The 13,257-nt window shown below is 35.4% G+C and overlaps 2 protein-coding genes across 4 annotated transcripts; one reads left to right on the top strand and one right to left on the bottom strand.

Moving 5' to 3' along the window:
* Positions 1-484: 484 nt before the first annotated feature.
* LOC131682078 (bifunctional peptidase and (3S)-lysyl hydroxylase Jmjd7) lies at positions 485-5,695 on the top strand. Of its 3 annotated transcripts, none has more exons than XM_058963269.1 (6): positions 485-695; positions 776-929; positions 1,347-1,499; positions 1,552-1,721; positions 1,784-1,948; positions 5,348-5,695. In XM_058963269.1, the coding sequence occupies exons 1-6, from the start codon at positions 641-643 to the stop codon at positions 5,629-5,631; spliced, it is 981 nt and encodes a 326-aa protein (XP_058819252.1). In that variant the 5' UTR covers positions 485-640; the 3' UTR covers positions 5,632-5,695. The 3 variants fall into 3 exon arrangements, with proteins under 3 accessions (XP_058819252.1, XP_058819253.1, XP_058819254.1); XM_058963270.1 differs by having other exon boundaries at positions 486-695; positions 1,555-1,721; XM_058963271.1 differs by lacking the exon at positions 485-695 and having other exon boundaries at positions 780-929; positions 1,339-1,499.
* A 720-nt stretch (positions 5,696-6,415) lies between these two features.
* On the bottom strand, positions 6,416-9,808 carry LOC131682077 (uncharacterized). The gene is made up of 3 exons (XM_058963267.1): positions 9,598-9,808; positions 7,810-8,494; positions 6,416-6,876 (listed from the first exon to the last, which is right to left on the bottom strand). Exons 1-3 carry the CDS (start codon positions 9,622-9,624, stop codon positions 6,551-6,553), a joined length of 1,038 nt encoding a protein of 345 aa, XP_058819250.1. The 5' UTR covers positions 9,625-9,808; the 3' UTR covers positions 6,416-6,550.
* Positions 9,809-13,257: the final 3,449 nt, after the last annotated feature.

Below are 13,257 nucleotides of genomic sequence, written 5' to 3'. Positions count from 1 at the left end.
TTTATTTTGTGATTTGATCAAAGTCACTCAAAGTTACAGCAAATATTCCGGTTGCCAGAAAAAAATAAATAGTCTGTGTCTGTATTCTACGCAGTGTTGAGCATTCCTCTGTACGGGACTCTATATTGTATACAGACTCTAGGTGCGAATAGTCAGAATCAACCAATCAGGAGCTGAACTATTCTGACGTAAATTTGGAATATTGTCATATCTTGACTTAGGATAAAATATACTGGTTGCAGCTGAAAACCGAAATAATGAGCTTGCGCCTTTCGATTTTTAGCGTGCGCAAGTAAAGCGCAACTGGTGTAGATGATGGGCCAGGCGATTCTCCAACATGTACACTAGATGCGCATTAATTGCACACTCTGCAAATAGGAAAAAACAAAAGGTGTAAGATCAATATTTCGATTTTCAACTGCAAACAGAATACGAAAATGTCTGCAAATCTGGCGTCGCTGTATACCCCAAAATTGGGGCTAGTTAACTCAATTTTAGGTAGTTTTTCAGATGCGTGTAATCATCAATGTTTAGAATCACCAGATAGACTAGCGGAATTAGAAGAATCCCAAGTTCGTTGTTGTTTGGAAGGAATAGTGTTTATAGTGTGTTGAGTCTGAATATTACTACCATTATTGAAATGGACACCCCTTTCCTAAGACAGGCGTTCAATGTGCTAACTGATGAGGCTAAAGGTACATATCACCAACTCACAATAATTTTAATATGCTGATCCATTTAGCATTCCAAACTGTTTATATAACTTCAATTCCAGATCTATTCTTAGGCCCAACTATTTCAGAGACATTCGCTGTGCCAACATCGCTAGAGTTCACACGGGATTATGTAGCGAAAAATTTGCCTCTAATCATACGTGAGGTAAATAACGATTGGCCAGCCGTGGAAAAATGGAATTCAAAATACTTCAGGTATGCAGGATGATCATGTATTTTTGCGCCACGCTTCATTGTTCAAAAATTTGAATCCGTTCCAAGTAAGCGTCAGGAAGCAAAGTATGAACCTAAAACGTAATCTATCAAAAATAACTTCAAAACAATAATTCAATTCATATTTTGTCTTTCTGCGCTTATATGCTCTGTGCGAAGCCAACTGCTTGCAAAAGGTTACGAATTGATGTGTGTAGAGACATAGCTATATGCACGAAGCGGACGCATAGTAAACGTTGGTAGAACACGTGCTTAGTCCTAACATATGATTTTGGTTGGCTTTGTATACTAATTTCACCTGCCAGCGCAAACATTAAATGTCACTTTGCTAAGGGTTTAGTTTTGAGTGAGAATACACCAACCGAATGAACTTTGTTCTTATCTGTGTTAGTTCTGCAGAGAAACGCTGCCTGGCAAGGAGGTAACAGTTGCAATCACCCCCAATGGCTACGCGGACGGATTGGCAAAACACGACGGTGAAGAGTATTTTGTACTTCCACTTGAAACTCCGATGACGATGGCTCAGTTCTTGAGCTCATTGGACCACAAAGGGTATTATTGACTTCTAGCCCGAAAAAAAAATTACACCCAAACTCATTTTTAGCAGCAAAAACGTGCATTACATTCAGCGACAAAATTCAAACTTGACTGAAGATTTCCACGATCTATGGGAAGATATCGACATGGATAGGCTGAGCTTCGCCAGTGACGCTTTCAACAAGGAACCAGACGCCATAAATTTTTGGATGGGTGATGACCGCGCGATCACTTCCAGTAAAACAATATCTTTCCCAATCGTAACGAACTGTTATCTTATAAGTAATCTTTTATTGTAGTGCACAAAGATCCTTACGAGAATATTTACTGTGTAATTTCTGGTTATAAGGATTTTATTCTTGTACCACCAGTGGATTTGCACAACGTACCGAGAAGACGGTATCCGATGGGTATATATATGCAGGAGGACGATGGGAATATTGTAATAGAACCTATTCTAGATGGTAAGTTGCAAACACACACTCATGCACACCAAAGTTTAATTCACAGCGCTGAAAAGAGTTCAAAATTTAAAAAGTAGCGTTGTGCATTCATTTTAGGTTTTTAACAGCTTTGTACCGCGATGTTTGATCCTACTGCAACAATTTTTCACGAGCATCTGTCTGGTCGATTGACACATCTTGAAAATATCGAGGTTATCCCAGAAAATTGTGTGTCGAAAATGATGTGCTGTGTTTTCCAAATACTCCCTGCTATCTTTTGTTTTTTATTCATACTCATCCGAAAATCGTCGCTATCCCGTTGTATAATTGTATACAGTTTTTCGTTTGAAATACTTTCATCTCCAGATGTTACAACTGACATCCTATTTTTTTCTTCGTTCGCTAATTCTGTCAATCGTTAATTTGGGTTCATTGCAGGATACCACCAGTCATTCATTGCAGTATTTTTAATTAAAAAGCGCTTATTTAAGACTCGGTGCGAATGATTCTGTCTGAGCACTGTATGAATGTGGGGATGTAAAACGCAAACTTAAGCACAGGAAGCAATTTAAACTCCACAGCGGATAAGAAATATTGATATCTCGTGGATAACGTTTTTAACTATGTTTGTATTATTATTCGACCGATTTGAAACCGTTGGTTAGGCCAGTGGCTTCTATCTTTATTCAACGCATTGGCTCAAATGGTAGTGTGATAATTGGGGCTCTCCAGTCGAGTTTTCGTTGTACTTAAACACGCCATTTGGACTCTTTTTGCTATAATATACTCTTTTTAACCTTCTGGAGGGGAAGGGGAGGAGTTGCTTCTCTAATCTTCCGGTCATCACATCACATACTTTGGTATTCTTAGTATGTATAACAAACATGAAGATGTGACACAAGGCGCCAAGAGCGCACTAAAATCCTGTCAATCCTATTTTTTATTGGATTGTCTGCTCTAAATATATCACCAGGGGACCGTTCATAAATGATATCGAATATTGACAATAGGGAAAGAGCGTAACGTAACGAGATAAAAACTAAAAATGAATTTTAGACGTATCAGCGGATCAGGAATAAAAACGAACAACATTGTTTATGAATGGCCCCCAAACAAAGAATATTCCATAACGAATATCACGTAACATCTGCGACAGAGCATTGGGATCAAGGCCAAGTTCCCCATGGGTCGTGCAAAACTGAGAAGCAACATCTTTTTAGGCACAGATAGCAGACGTCCATTTATTTTCATTTTTTTTGTCTTTTCATTTGTTTCTCTTGCTACAATATGTGCGGCTCGAGCGTGACGGCCAAGGAAACGGAAAGCCAGTGGCCCAAACAGATCAGGAACAGGAAGGAGGACTACGAACAAGGGAACAAACAACAGATGAGAAATCGTTTACTTATTTATTATAACTACGATACTAATCAGAATTATTTTGCTTTTCTTGTTTTGTTTCAGCAAACCAAAATCTATACGGACTCGCATCTTGACAGAGTGTAGATGAACGTCTGCCAGGGGTGGGCTGAGAAATGACGATGACACTGTACGAGATGGCGCTGGGTCTGTGGTCTTCGACTGGCATGGTCCATTCTCATTGATTCGGAAGTCTTCTTGGCTGTTTGGTAGATATGTGCTCCTACTTGCAAGTTGATCAATTCGCTTGAGTGGGGGACATGTGGATCCTACTAGTTGTCGACTTTTTTGATCGTGAGTATGAGGCTAGTTCGGGAAAGGAGTGCAGGACTGGCACCTAAGAGATAGTTAATTATTCAGGACTTGTTCTTATGATTATTAAACTCGACCAAGCACACCGGCTCTCAGAAATGATAAGCAACCCTTTCGGATCGGTGTGGTCTATTCGAGTCGAACCAGGCGGACATTCGGTTCGAGCAAACTTTATATGGATAAATATTGCTTACGCCTTTATTGGCAGAGATTCTTTTTGCGAAATCCTAAAATACCTTCATTGGTATAGCTACTCAGGATAATAATCATAGAAAAATTAAGGGTTTGGCTGGTCCATAATGTAATGAATATGTATATTGACTAGAACAGGGATAATCGAGTTATGTTATAAGATAGAGAAGAAACAGCACAGTTGTAGGAAAAGTATTCGCGAGTAAGGACTAATACTGCTAGTATGTTTACCGTTTCAATTAATAGTCGATTGATCCGCTTCGGACCTAGGAGACAAGAAGGAGATTAGGAAGAGACAGAAGCGGATTCAATGCGAAATTTGCCAATATGAAGTTGACCACAAGGCGATGGTAGGATGATTTTCCATAGGATGACAGACTAGATGACACGACGTTACACGCTCTAAACTTGCGCCAAATAGTTTGTATGTATGTATGAATGTAAGCCCGTATGTATGTGACCATAAAGCACTGCACATGGGTAATGCACATAGGTTGCAGAAATAGGTTGTTGAGAGAGCCCGATTGCACACTGATAAATAAAAATAACAATACCAATAATAACAATTTGCACAATGTATTAAAGTTTTTGTGAATTAGCCAACGGGATTATACCAATTCAAAACCAAATCTAAAGTAAACATTCAATTGTACAATGTATTAAATCTAAAATTTAAGTGAGCTCTCCAATGTATTGGGACCATACCAATTCAAATGTTCAAAATTCTGGTGAAACCGTTCTTTGTGCGTAAAGGGCACAAATCCTAACTTAACAAAAATCAAGTGTGTTTCCGTTTTAGGGATTTAGCGTCAAGCCGGCGCTAATCTATTCCGACAATCAGTTAATGTCGGTTTCTGATGAGACGAAGTCGAAACGCACACATGACTTTTGTAAAGTTAGGATTTGTGCTCTTGACGTACAAAGAGTGGTTTCACCAGAAATTTTCGCCCTAGGGAGAAATTTTGGTGTTTACCCCATTTTCCCCCTTAGGGCGGAATATAGCGTAGTAATCATGTGTTCTAAAACTTTCCGTTTCTCTTGACGGGGTGTTTAGTTTTTTTTTCCAAAAACTAAAAATGTTTTTAAAAATTCTGTATGTAAATAAATAATATTTTTCTGTTGAGAAAACATTTCGATCGATGCTCAATTGTTCACCGTTATTCTCGAGTTTCACGTAACAAGTCCGATTGTTAATTTTCGAGAACAAATGGTCGGTGTTAAGTCAGACCGAACTAAGTGACAAAATATTGATACCGGGAAAAACGAGTTTAAAGTATGAATCGCAACATCCTTTACATTATGATTTAAAATTAATTTTTTTCCATGATTCCTATTTATTGTTACATATTTCAAATCTGGCAGCAGTCGAATGTAGCTGACGAAATTTTTTATCCAGTGCTATCATTATCTCATTGTTTCATTTTTTGATGTTTTGCGACTTGGTCCGGTCTGACTTAACACCGACCAAATTTAACAACAAACATATATGTGTATTTTCAGAGATTGGTAGACCTCGTCTTATCGAGTGGGTAAGCGTTGACCCGTTGGAGCCTGACGTCAAAAGATTCCCCGAGTACAACAACGCTACTGTGTACGAGATCCGAGTAAACGCCGGTGACATGCTGTACTTACCCAGCCTATGGTATCATCATGTGCGTCAGAGTCACAAATGCATTGCAGTCAATTTCTGGTACGATATGGAATACGATGCACGCTACTGCTACTACAAAATGGTGGAGAAACTGTGTGGCTTCGGAGACGAAGGGGGTAATCTGTGTTCTTAGGAGTTTGTTGGTGACACGTTTTGTGTAGGCCGTGTTGTGATATTTGTTCAAATACACCGATTGTTTTCCTATATATATATATATATATATATATATATATATATATATATATATATATATATATATATATATATATATATATATATATATATATATATATATATATATATATATATATATATATATATATATATATATATATATATATATATATATATATATATATATATATATATATATATATATATATATATATATATATATATATATATATATATATATATATATATATATATATATATATATATATATATATATATATATATATATATATATATATATATATATATATATATATATATATATATATATATATATATATATATATATATATATATATATATATATATATATATATATATATATATATATATATATATATATATATATATATATATATATATATATATATATATATATATATATATATATATATATATATATATATATATATATATATATATATATATATATATATATATATATATATATATATATATATATATATATATATATATATATATATATATATATATATATATATATATATATATATATATATATATATATATATATATATATATATATATATATATATATATATATATATATATATATATATATATATATATATATATATATATATATATATATATATATATATATATATATATATATATATATATATATATATATATATATATATATATATATATATATATATATATATATTCAAATATGATATATTGCACACAAAAACTAAGATGCGTTCATTGTACATGAAAACGTAAACAAACAATTGGATATATTACACTGGTTTTAAAACTACGTCTATATATAAAATACTAGATTCCGTCAGTTAAAAAAGTTCTGAAACATGTCCATTTTCCGGCTGATTCTGTGGAAAGCCACAGTGGTGCCGAAGCTCGTACAATTCCTCTGGTGTTGCACCATTGTCCAACCACTTGGATTCAAGTTCGAAAACGATCCGACCTATCCAATTCTGCATAGCATACAGTTGAGCATTCTCATTGCGATCGAATTCCAGGTATATATTGGTGAGCTGTTGGGAAATTTTCTTCTTGAAACGGGACCTTCTTGATGCCAGATTATTTCGCTCACGGTCGGCAGCTTCGGAGGGGTTCTCATAAGTCTTTCTAAGGCGTGATTTATTTGGATTGTATTCTGAAATGATACAATAAAAAAATGATTCGGCTGCACTGTGTATGTTACATTTAGGTATTACAGTAAAGACCCGTTTTTATCAGCCCTTTGGCGAATTTTAAGCTGATAAAACAGGGACATTGATAAAATCGGGACATGTATTTTTCTGTCTTTTTAATAAACCGAAGCTCTTAAAATATTCTTCTTTGTTCCTTAGATATAGCCTTGCAACCTTTTCCGATTTTTAACTTTAAGTTGCCCTTAAGGGGGTCTGACAGCGAAAAATTTAAAAAAAAAACTATTTATTTTTGCATTTTTCGGATCTCTAAGATAAGAAATATATGTCCAAGAAAGGATTAACTTGAATTCAACTTGATTCGACTGCTAGAGCTCATCAAACTACCAACTATCAATTTTCATATGAAGCTATAAAATCGGGTCAAAAGCTGATAAAATCGAGGGTAGATAAAATCGGGTGCTAATAAAATCGATAAAATGTTACCTTTTCATGTATGAATTAATTTCAGATTTAAGATTATCATTAATTTGGGAGGTCTAAGACGCCACCACTATGAGCAAGCCTGCTAAAGCTATCATTAGACAATCGAGTTGGGTAGACAAAAATTTCCTCTAAAATTTGTTAAAACAGGATACACGCACCCTATGTCATAAAAGTGTGCTTAAGATTGTGTACCTGTTTTGTGTCGTGTTGAAACAAGAAAATTGCTATGAAATTTGTGCGGTTTACCTGCCTTCTTCAAACATGAAACAAAAGAAACGATATTATGGCATTCACTGACTGATGAATCTAATCCGAAAAGGCTCTGGGTTTTACCAGTTTGTTCATACTGAAAACTTACCACTTTATTGTTTCAAATACCAGCACCACGATGAAAAATTTTGCATAATGGTGCTAGTATTTGGGGCATAAGGATAGTAAGCAACAATACGCACCTAGATCACTGGGCAACTCAGTCGTTCTTACTGCCACAAACTGTTTTTTCCGTATGAAGGATCGTTGCACAATCAGACTCATTTCGTCTTTCAATCGAGTTGAAAATTCAGTTTTCAGCAGATCCCGATACCAATCATTCATGCATAAGGGGTTAATTTCGTCTGGCATTGTAGAATTTCCCGAATCGGATGGTGCACGACCCGCAGTAGTAACTCTCTCAGCCTCCAAAGATGGCGACGTAGACCTACAACTGAGAGTTGTAACAGAGGTCGGAGAGGAAGATTGTGTGTAGTCATGATCAGCATAGGTGTTCATCGCCATTGTCATATCCATGTTTGGTTGGAGGTAGTTCGTCGACACTGTTGTGGTTTGAGGTATTGGTGCCAGTTGTCGAAAGCCCGCGAACAATGGCGATGATGTTTGGCTTGAACTCAGAATGAAATCCGGCGATGGTGTTGATCGGTAACTTACTGTAGAAGTGTACCCTGACAAGTCCAGGGAATTGCTGGTTTGTATAGCGATTTCCTCCTGACTTCGATTACACAATTGTTCACCGTTGATAAAACCATTTTGAAACAATGTATTTTGATTGAACTTGTGTCGTGTGTGTTCAACTACTGACGTATCATTCGTTTTCAGCGCTGTATAGCAGTTGGATGTTTCTTGATTATCGTTTGTAGCCATCTGAAAAGAGAATGGGACCGTTTTAGCCTGATTCTGATTAAACTAATTTTCGTACTAAGGTAATCAATGTTTTTCAAACGGTCAGCAGTATGATTAATTTATTCTTTTGGTTTGCTAAGTGACCGAAGAAGAGTAAGTTTTTAGCCTTATTTTGTATTACCACGGATTGATTTTTCGAACGAATCCCGTTTGATTTTACAGTGCAATATTGAGAAGACAAATCACATTCGTTCGAAAAAGCGTAATGCAGCTCTGATTAGCAGTAACAACATTAAATTTTCTATTAGCGCCGGTAAAAATATAATGGCAATTCAAGTCTCTATTGTATGTCTTATGGCCATTAATCAATTTATTAATCATACTGTTAAAGCTTGTATTATCCGCAAAGCATCTGCTTAGCGCATAACCGTATAAATTAATCACTTAATTCATTGAAGTTGAGAATGGAGATATCCGTGGAGTTCTAGCCGTACTACAAATATTTTAATGTATGATGCACTACGACTAAACTTCACGAATATTCTTCACTCTTTGTGACAACAAATGTGGCAACAATGCAATCGACAATAAAACAATAGATTTTGTAAGCACTCGTATACCAAACAATACAATCTGATTTTCTTTATTTTTTATCCAACGCTATGAACGCAACTTTCCGTGGAGTTCTAGCCGTACTACAAATTTATCAAATCCAACTGTAATGCGACTAAACCCCACGAAAACTCACAATTCGTACTGTATATAACGGCATTGTACAATAAGTTAAAACCTATAATAGCAACTCAGCGATAGTAAACGCGGTTCCCCATATCATTTCCGTACTACAAGTATAATAAATTAATGTAGCTCTAGAAAAGATACAGCGATCAACGTTCATACAGGGCACGAAAATAATCGGCTGCCATGACTTCCGCTAGAAGCCCTCAGTCATGGCCGTACTACAAAATTTACATTACATTGCAGTACCAGCGATGGCTGTGGAATCTAACCAAGTATAAAATTATCCGCCGATCGCGCCTCACTTGCACCTGAACTGTCTTTTAAAGAGAACCAAATACTACTACTTAAACGAAGGACTACAAAAGAAAAGATATTCCACTCACCTTATCTGTCCATTCGCCTCCAATCATATTTGCCACTGATCAAACAAAAAAAACTGATGCACGGTATCGTCACATTCGAGCCTCGACGATCTATACTTTTCAAATGACGAAGCACAAGTCCTTATATAAATAAAAACGAACAGAACCTATTGCTTCGACTTCACACTATCATCTACAGACCAGAGCAAAGATCGCCTACCCGCGCGCAAATTCAACCACCGTTGGTAAACTTCAGAGGTAGTCAAAAGTCTCCACAATTTCGCTGCCTCTCATTCTAGCGGACGACAACTTGCTGTTTGTTTTCTTCACCCGTACTACGTGGAGCAAAATTTCCACAAAATAGACTAACAGGTAAGGATACCCGCGAAGTGAATCATCTTCCTTTGAATCCTTTTGTATGGCAAACGGTCAGTTTGGTGTTGGAAAAGTGGGACGTACTCTTTGCAATGTTGTGTGCTGACACATTTCACAAGTGCTTCGAGTTTTGTAACGGTCGTTCTACGCGTTTTATGGTTTTAACGGAAAATTAGCCCCTTCCAACGGAAATTCGAAAACTAAAAGACGAACGATGAATGGGTGTACGCAGATCTAATGGTGTCAATTGTCATTATTCAGTAGTGCCACTCCTACACATCAAGTTAGTTTTATACTACGTAATAAACAATCATAAGAAGCCCAATAATAAGATCTAGGAGAAGAGAGAGAGAGAAAAAGATTACCTCAAACCATCTCTGATTCGCTAGACTAATTAGATAGAAGCATTAGATTTATATAAACTTTTGAGCGACCCCAAAGATGAGTATTTGAGTCAAAAAGCTGGCCAAAAGCGAAAACTTCAAACTCGTGCAATAGCTTCTAATCCAACAAGACTGGTTTCCTGGATAGCTACTACACACAAAGCCTTGTTCGAATCAGAATGAAATAAAAGCAAAGAATTCTCGTCAAAAAAGTCAAGATAGTATGTATTTTTTAGAGGCTTTAACCTTAGGATCATTCGCCTCTTTTCGGGTTAGAGAAATCTCTTGGAAAAACCGTATGTGGGGGGTTGGAAATCGAACCCCAGATGAGCTGCGTACAAAACAATCGATTTACCAATTACGCTGTGCCCGTCACCACTTTTATGTATCTAAGAACCAGTATTATCTATCGGCTAGTCGTAAAGTATCAGCTTAATCCATTGGTATGTATATTCGAAAATCGAGCTTACCCACATATTTCAATAAACATGACAGTTATAATCGAGCTGAATGTATTGTACAATACTTCCCAAATATGTTGATGTTATAAAGTGATATTTATTTAAGTTCTCACCTCAAATTTCATTATTATTTGATGAATCAGTGCCCCAGTAAACGAATCAAGAGTAAACTCGCTGCCATTTTGTGTTACATACCTGTTTATTTTTCTAAAAATCGTAATTTTTTTATTACTTTATCTGAAAGTACAGAGTAACCTTGAGAATATTTTCCAAATTTTTATAGAGATCCGAGCAATAGGTCGAAAGTTATAGCGCTTCCAAACGCGCTTCGTCTACCAAAAGCAGTGGTAACATGAAACTTCAAACACGGTTACCTCGAAATGTTGTTTTTCCAAAAATGGGTTTTCCGTGATCACGATTGCCGAAAAACCACTCATCCGATTTTCTTCATTTTTTTTTCAACTAAGCGCAATTAATTTTTCTCGTACCTTAACGATTCCTATTTCATTTTTTTTTTGTTTCGTAGATGAGAATTTTTTAATACAATTTTTATAGTTTATAGCATTTTTTTAGGAAAAACATTACCAGGAATAGTCATATACTAATGGAATTTTTTGAGTTTTGAGATTTTAGCTGATCTATTGGTCTTCAATTGTGATCACCGCAAACCTCTTAAAATAAAAAGGGTTTAGGAGAAAAAGCCATGACTCCGCCAATTATCAATAATTTTTATAAACCTATGCTTATTTATATCACTGAAAAATGGACTACCAAACACTAAAAGGATGATGTAATGAAATCATTGCTATATGCCTTTACGTAATTTCAAATATTCTTGACATTTTTCTCACAAAAAGGAATGTAAGCTTTTAATAGGGATTTTACAAAACGATGTATTATTCAGTTTTATACCATTTCTTCACGCGATTTTAGAATTGACTGCTTTTTCAATTCATTTAATCGATTAGTCTACTTTCAGAGAATATCTGTGCAAAATTTTACCGTTTTATTCCAAATATTGTAAGAGATACAGAGAAACAGACGGGATACGAATCACGCGCAGCAAAACGGTCTCCTTTGCTCTGAACGACGTTTTCGAATCATTCGGGCACTGTTACAGAAAGTTACAACCGCACTTTAAGATGCATACAAACATAATTACAATATAATTCCAAATGAAAACTACTTAGCACATCTTACAGTAAGATTCCGTTTTTGGCACGTTCCGTTTTTGGTATGCTCCATTTTTGGCAACATTGTTGTTGTACCTAAAAAATCTTTTGAAAATGTGCAATTCACATTTTGTTGTAATAATTGATATAACTTTTGCCTTTATTTCCAAACATAAGAGTCATATTTACCATATTTTATAAAGGCGGGCATAGCGCATAAAATTAAATTTGCTGATTTTTTTTCTATCATTTCATTCCATTTCACATATTCTTATATAATTAATGTTCTTGTAACATTTATGATGTCACAAATTGGAAATAAAAGCTTTTAAAGTAGGGGAACATCGGGAGACTTGGCCAAGTTTTCAGTTAAACCTGCTCAAATCTCTAAAAAATCCATCAATCTGTCAAAAGTCATCGTGATATAATGTGCAAAGTTATTGTGCGTGTTCATGATTTTTGGTAGAATTTTTAATTTAATTTTTCAAAAGTTATAAATTTTTTTCTGTGATCGTTTTTTTTGGTCAAGTCTCCCCACTGCGGAGAGACTTGACCATGGCCTGGGGAGACTTGACCAAGAGAATTTTGAAAAAAATCATAGCAAAAAGTAATTCCATGAAACATACTGTAATTTTTTTTTCATATTGTCGAGATCCTTAGGTAGCAGTAAAAAATATAGAAGGGTTGCATTTCAAAAATTTCGACATTTTAATGCATTTATTTTTAAGGATTAACTGTACTGCTTACATTGAATGTTCACACGTCAAGAAATCAGTCATATTACTGTTAAATTTGTTGACTAATACTAAAATATATCGACTCATGTTTGAGGTAGGCAGAGAATAGTGAAAGAGACGCACAAGCATGGGAAAATTCGTTCACTCGCGCGACTGTTGCTAACTGTGGATCACAAAGTAGTCAAAATTTTGTGCTCACTAATTAACCATAATCAACGCATGAAGGGAGAAGTCTAATAACTTCAGAGCAGGTCACTAGATGGGCAAACTGCGAATCAAAAGTGAAGCTTAAAAAATTTAAGAGCAGCGTCAATTCTTCGCTCGTGAATGTTTGTCACGTAGCTTCGCGAAGCTCACAAAGGTTTCTTCATGCATGATTAAAACATAGTACCTATTTTTGCACTGGATTTTTTGCTGACAGATCGCGTTATGGGTAGTTTTGTGACACACTACTAGCAATTTGATCTACTGAAGTTCCTTGCGACCTATTTATTAGCAGTGCATTGTTGCAAATTTTTATAACCATTGATTATCAGCTAGTTTTAAAATAGTA

The sequence above is a fragment of the Topomyia yanbarensis genome, chromosome 2 (genome assembly GCF_030247195.1).
Source record: "Topomyia yanbarensis strain Yona2022 chromosome 2, ASM3024719v1, whole genome shotgun sequence".
In the NCBI taxonomy this organism is placed as follows: Eukaryota; Metazoa; Arthropoda; class Insecta; order Diptera; family Culicidae; genus Topomyia; species Topomyia yanbarensis.
Note: the sequence above shows the minus strand (reverse complement) of the source record. Positions and strands in the feature narration are given on the sequence as shown.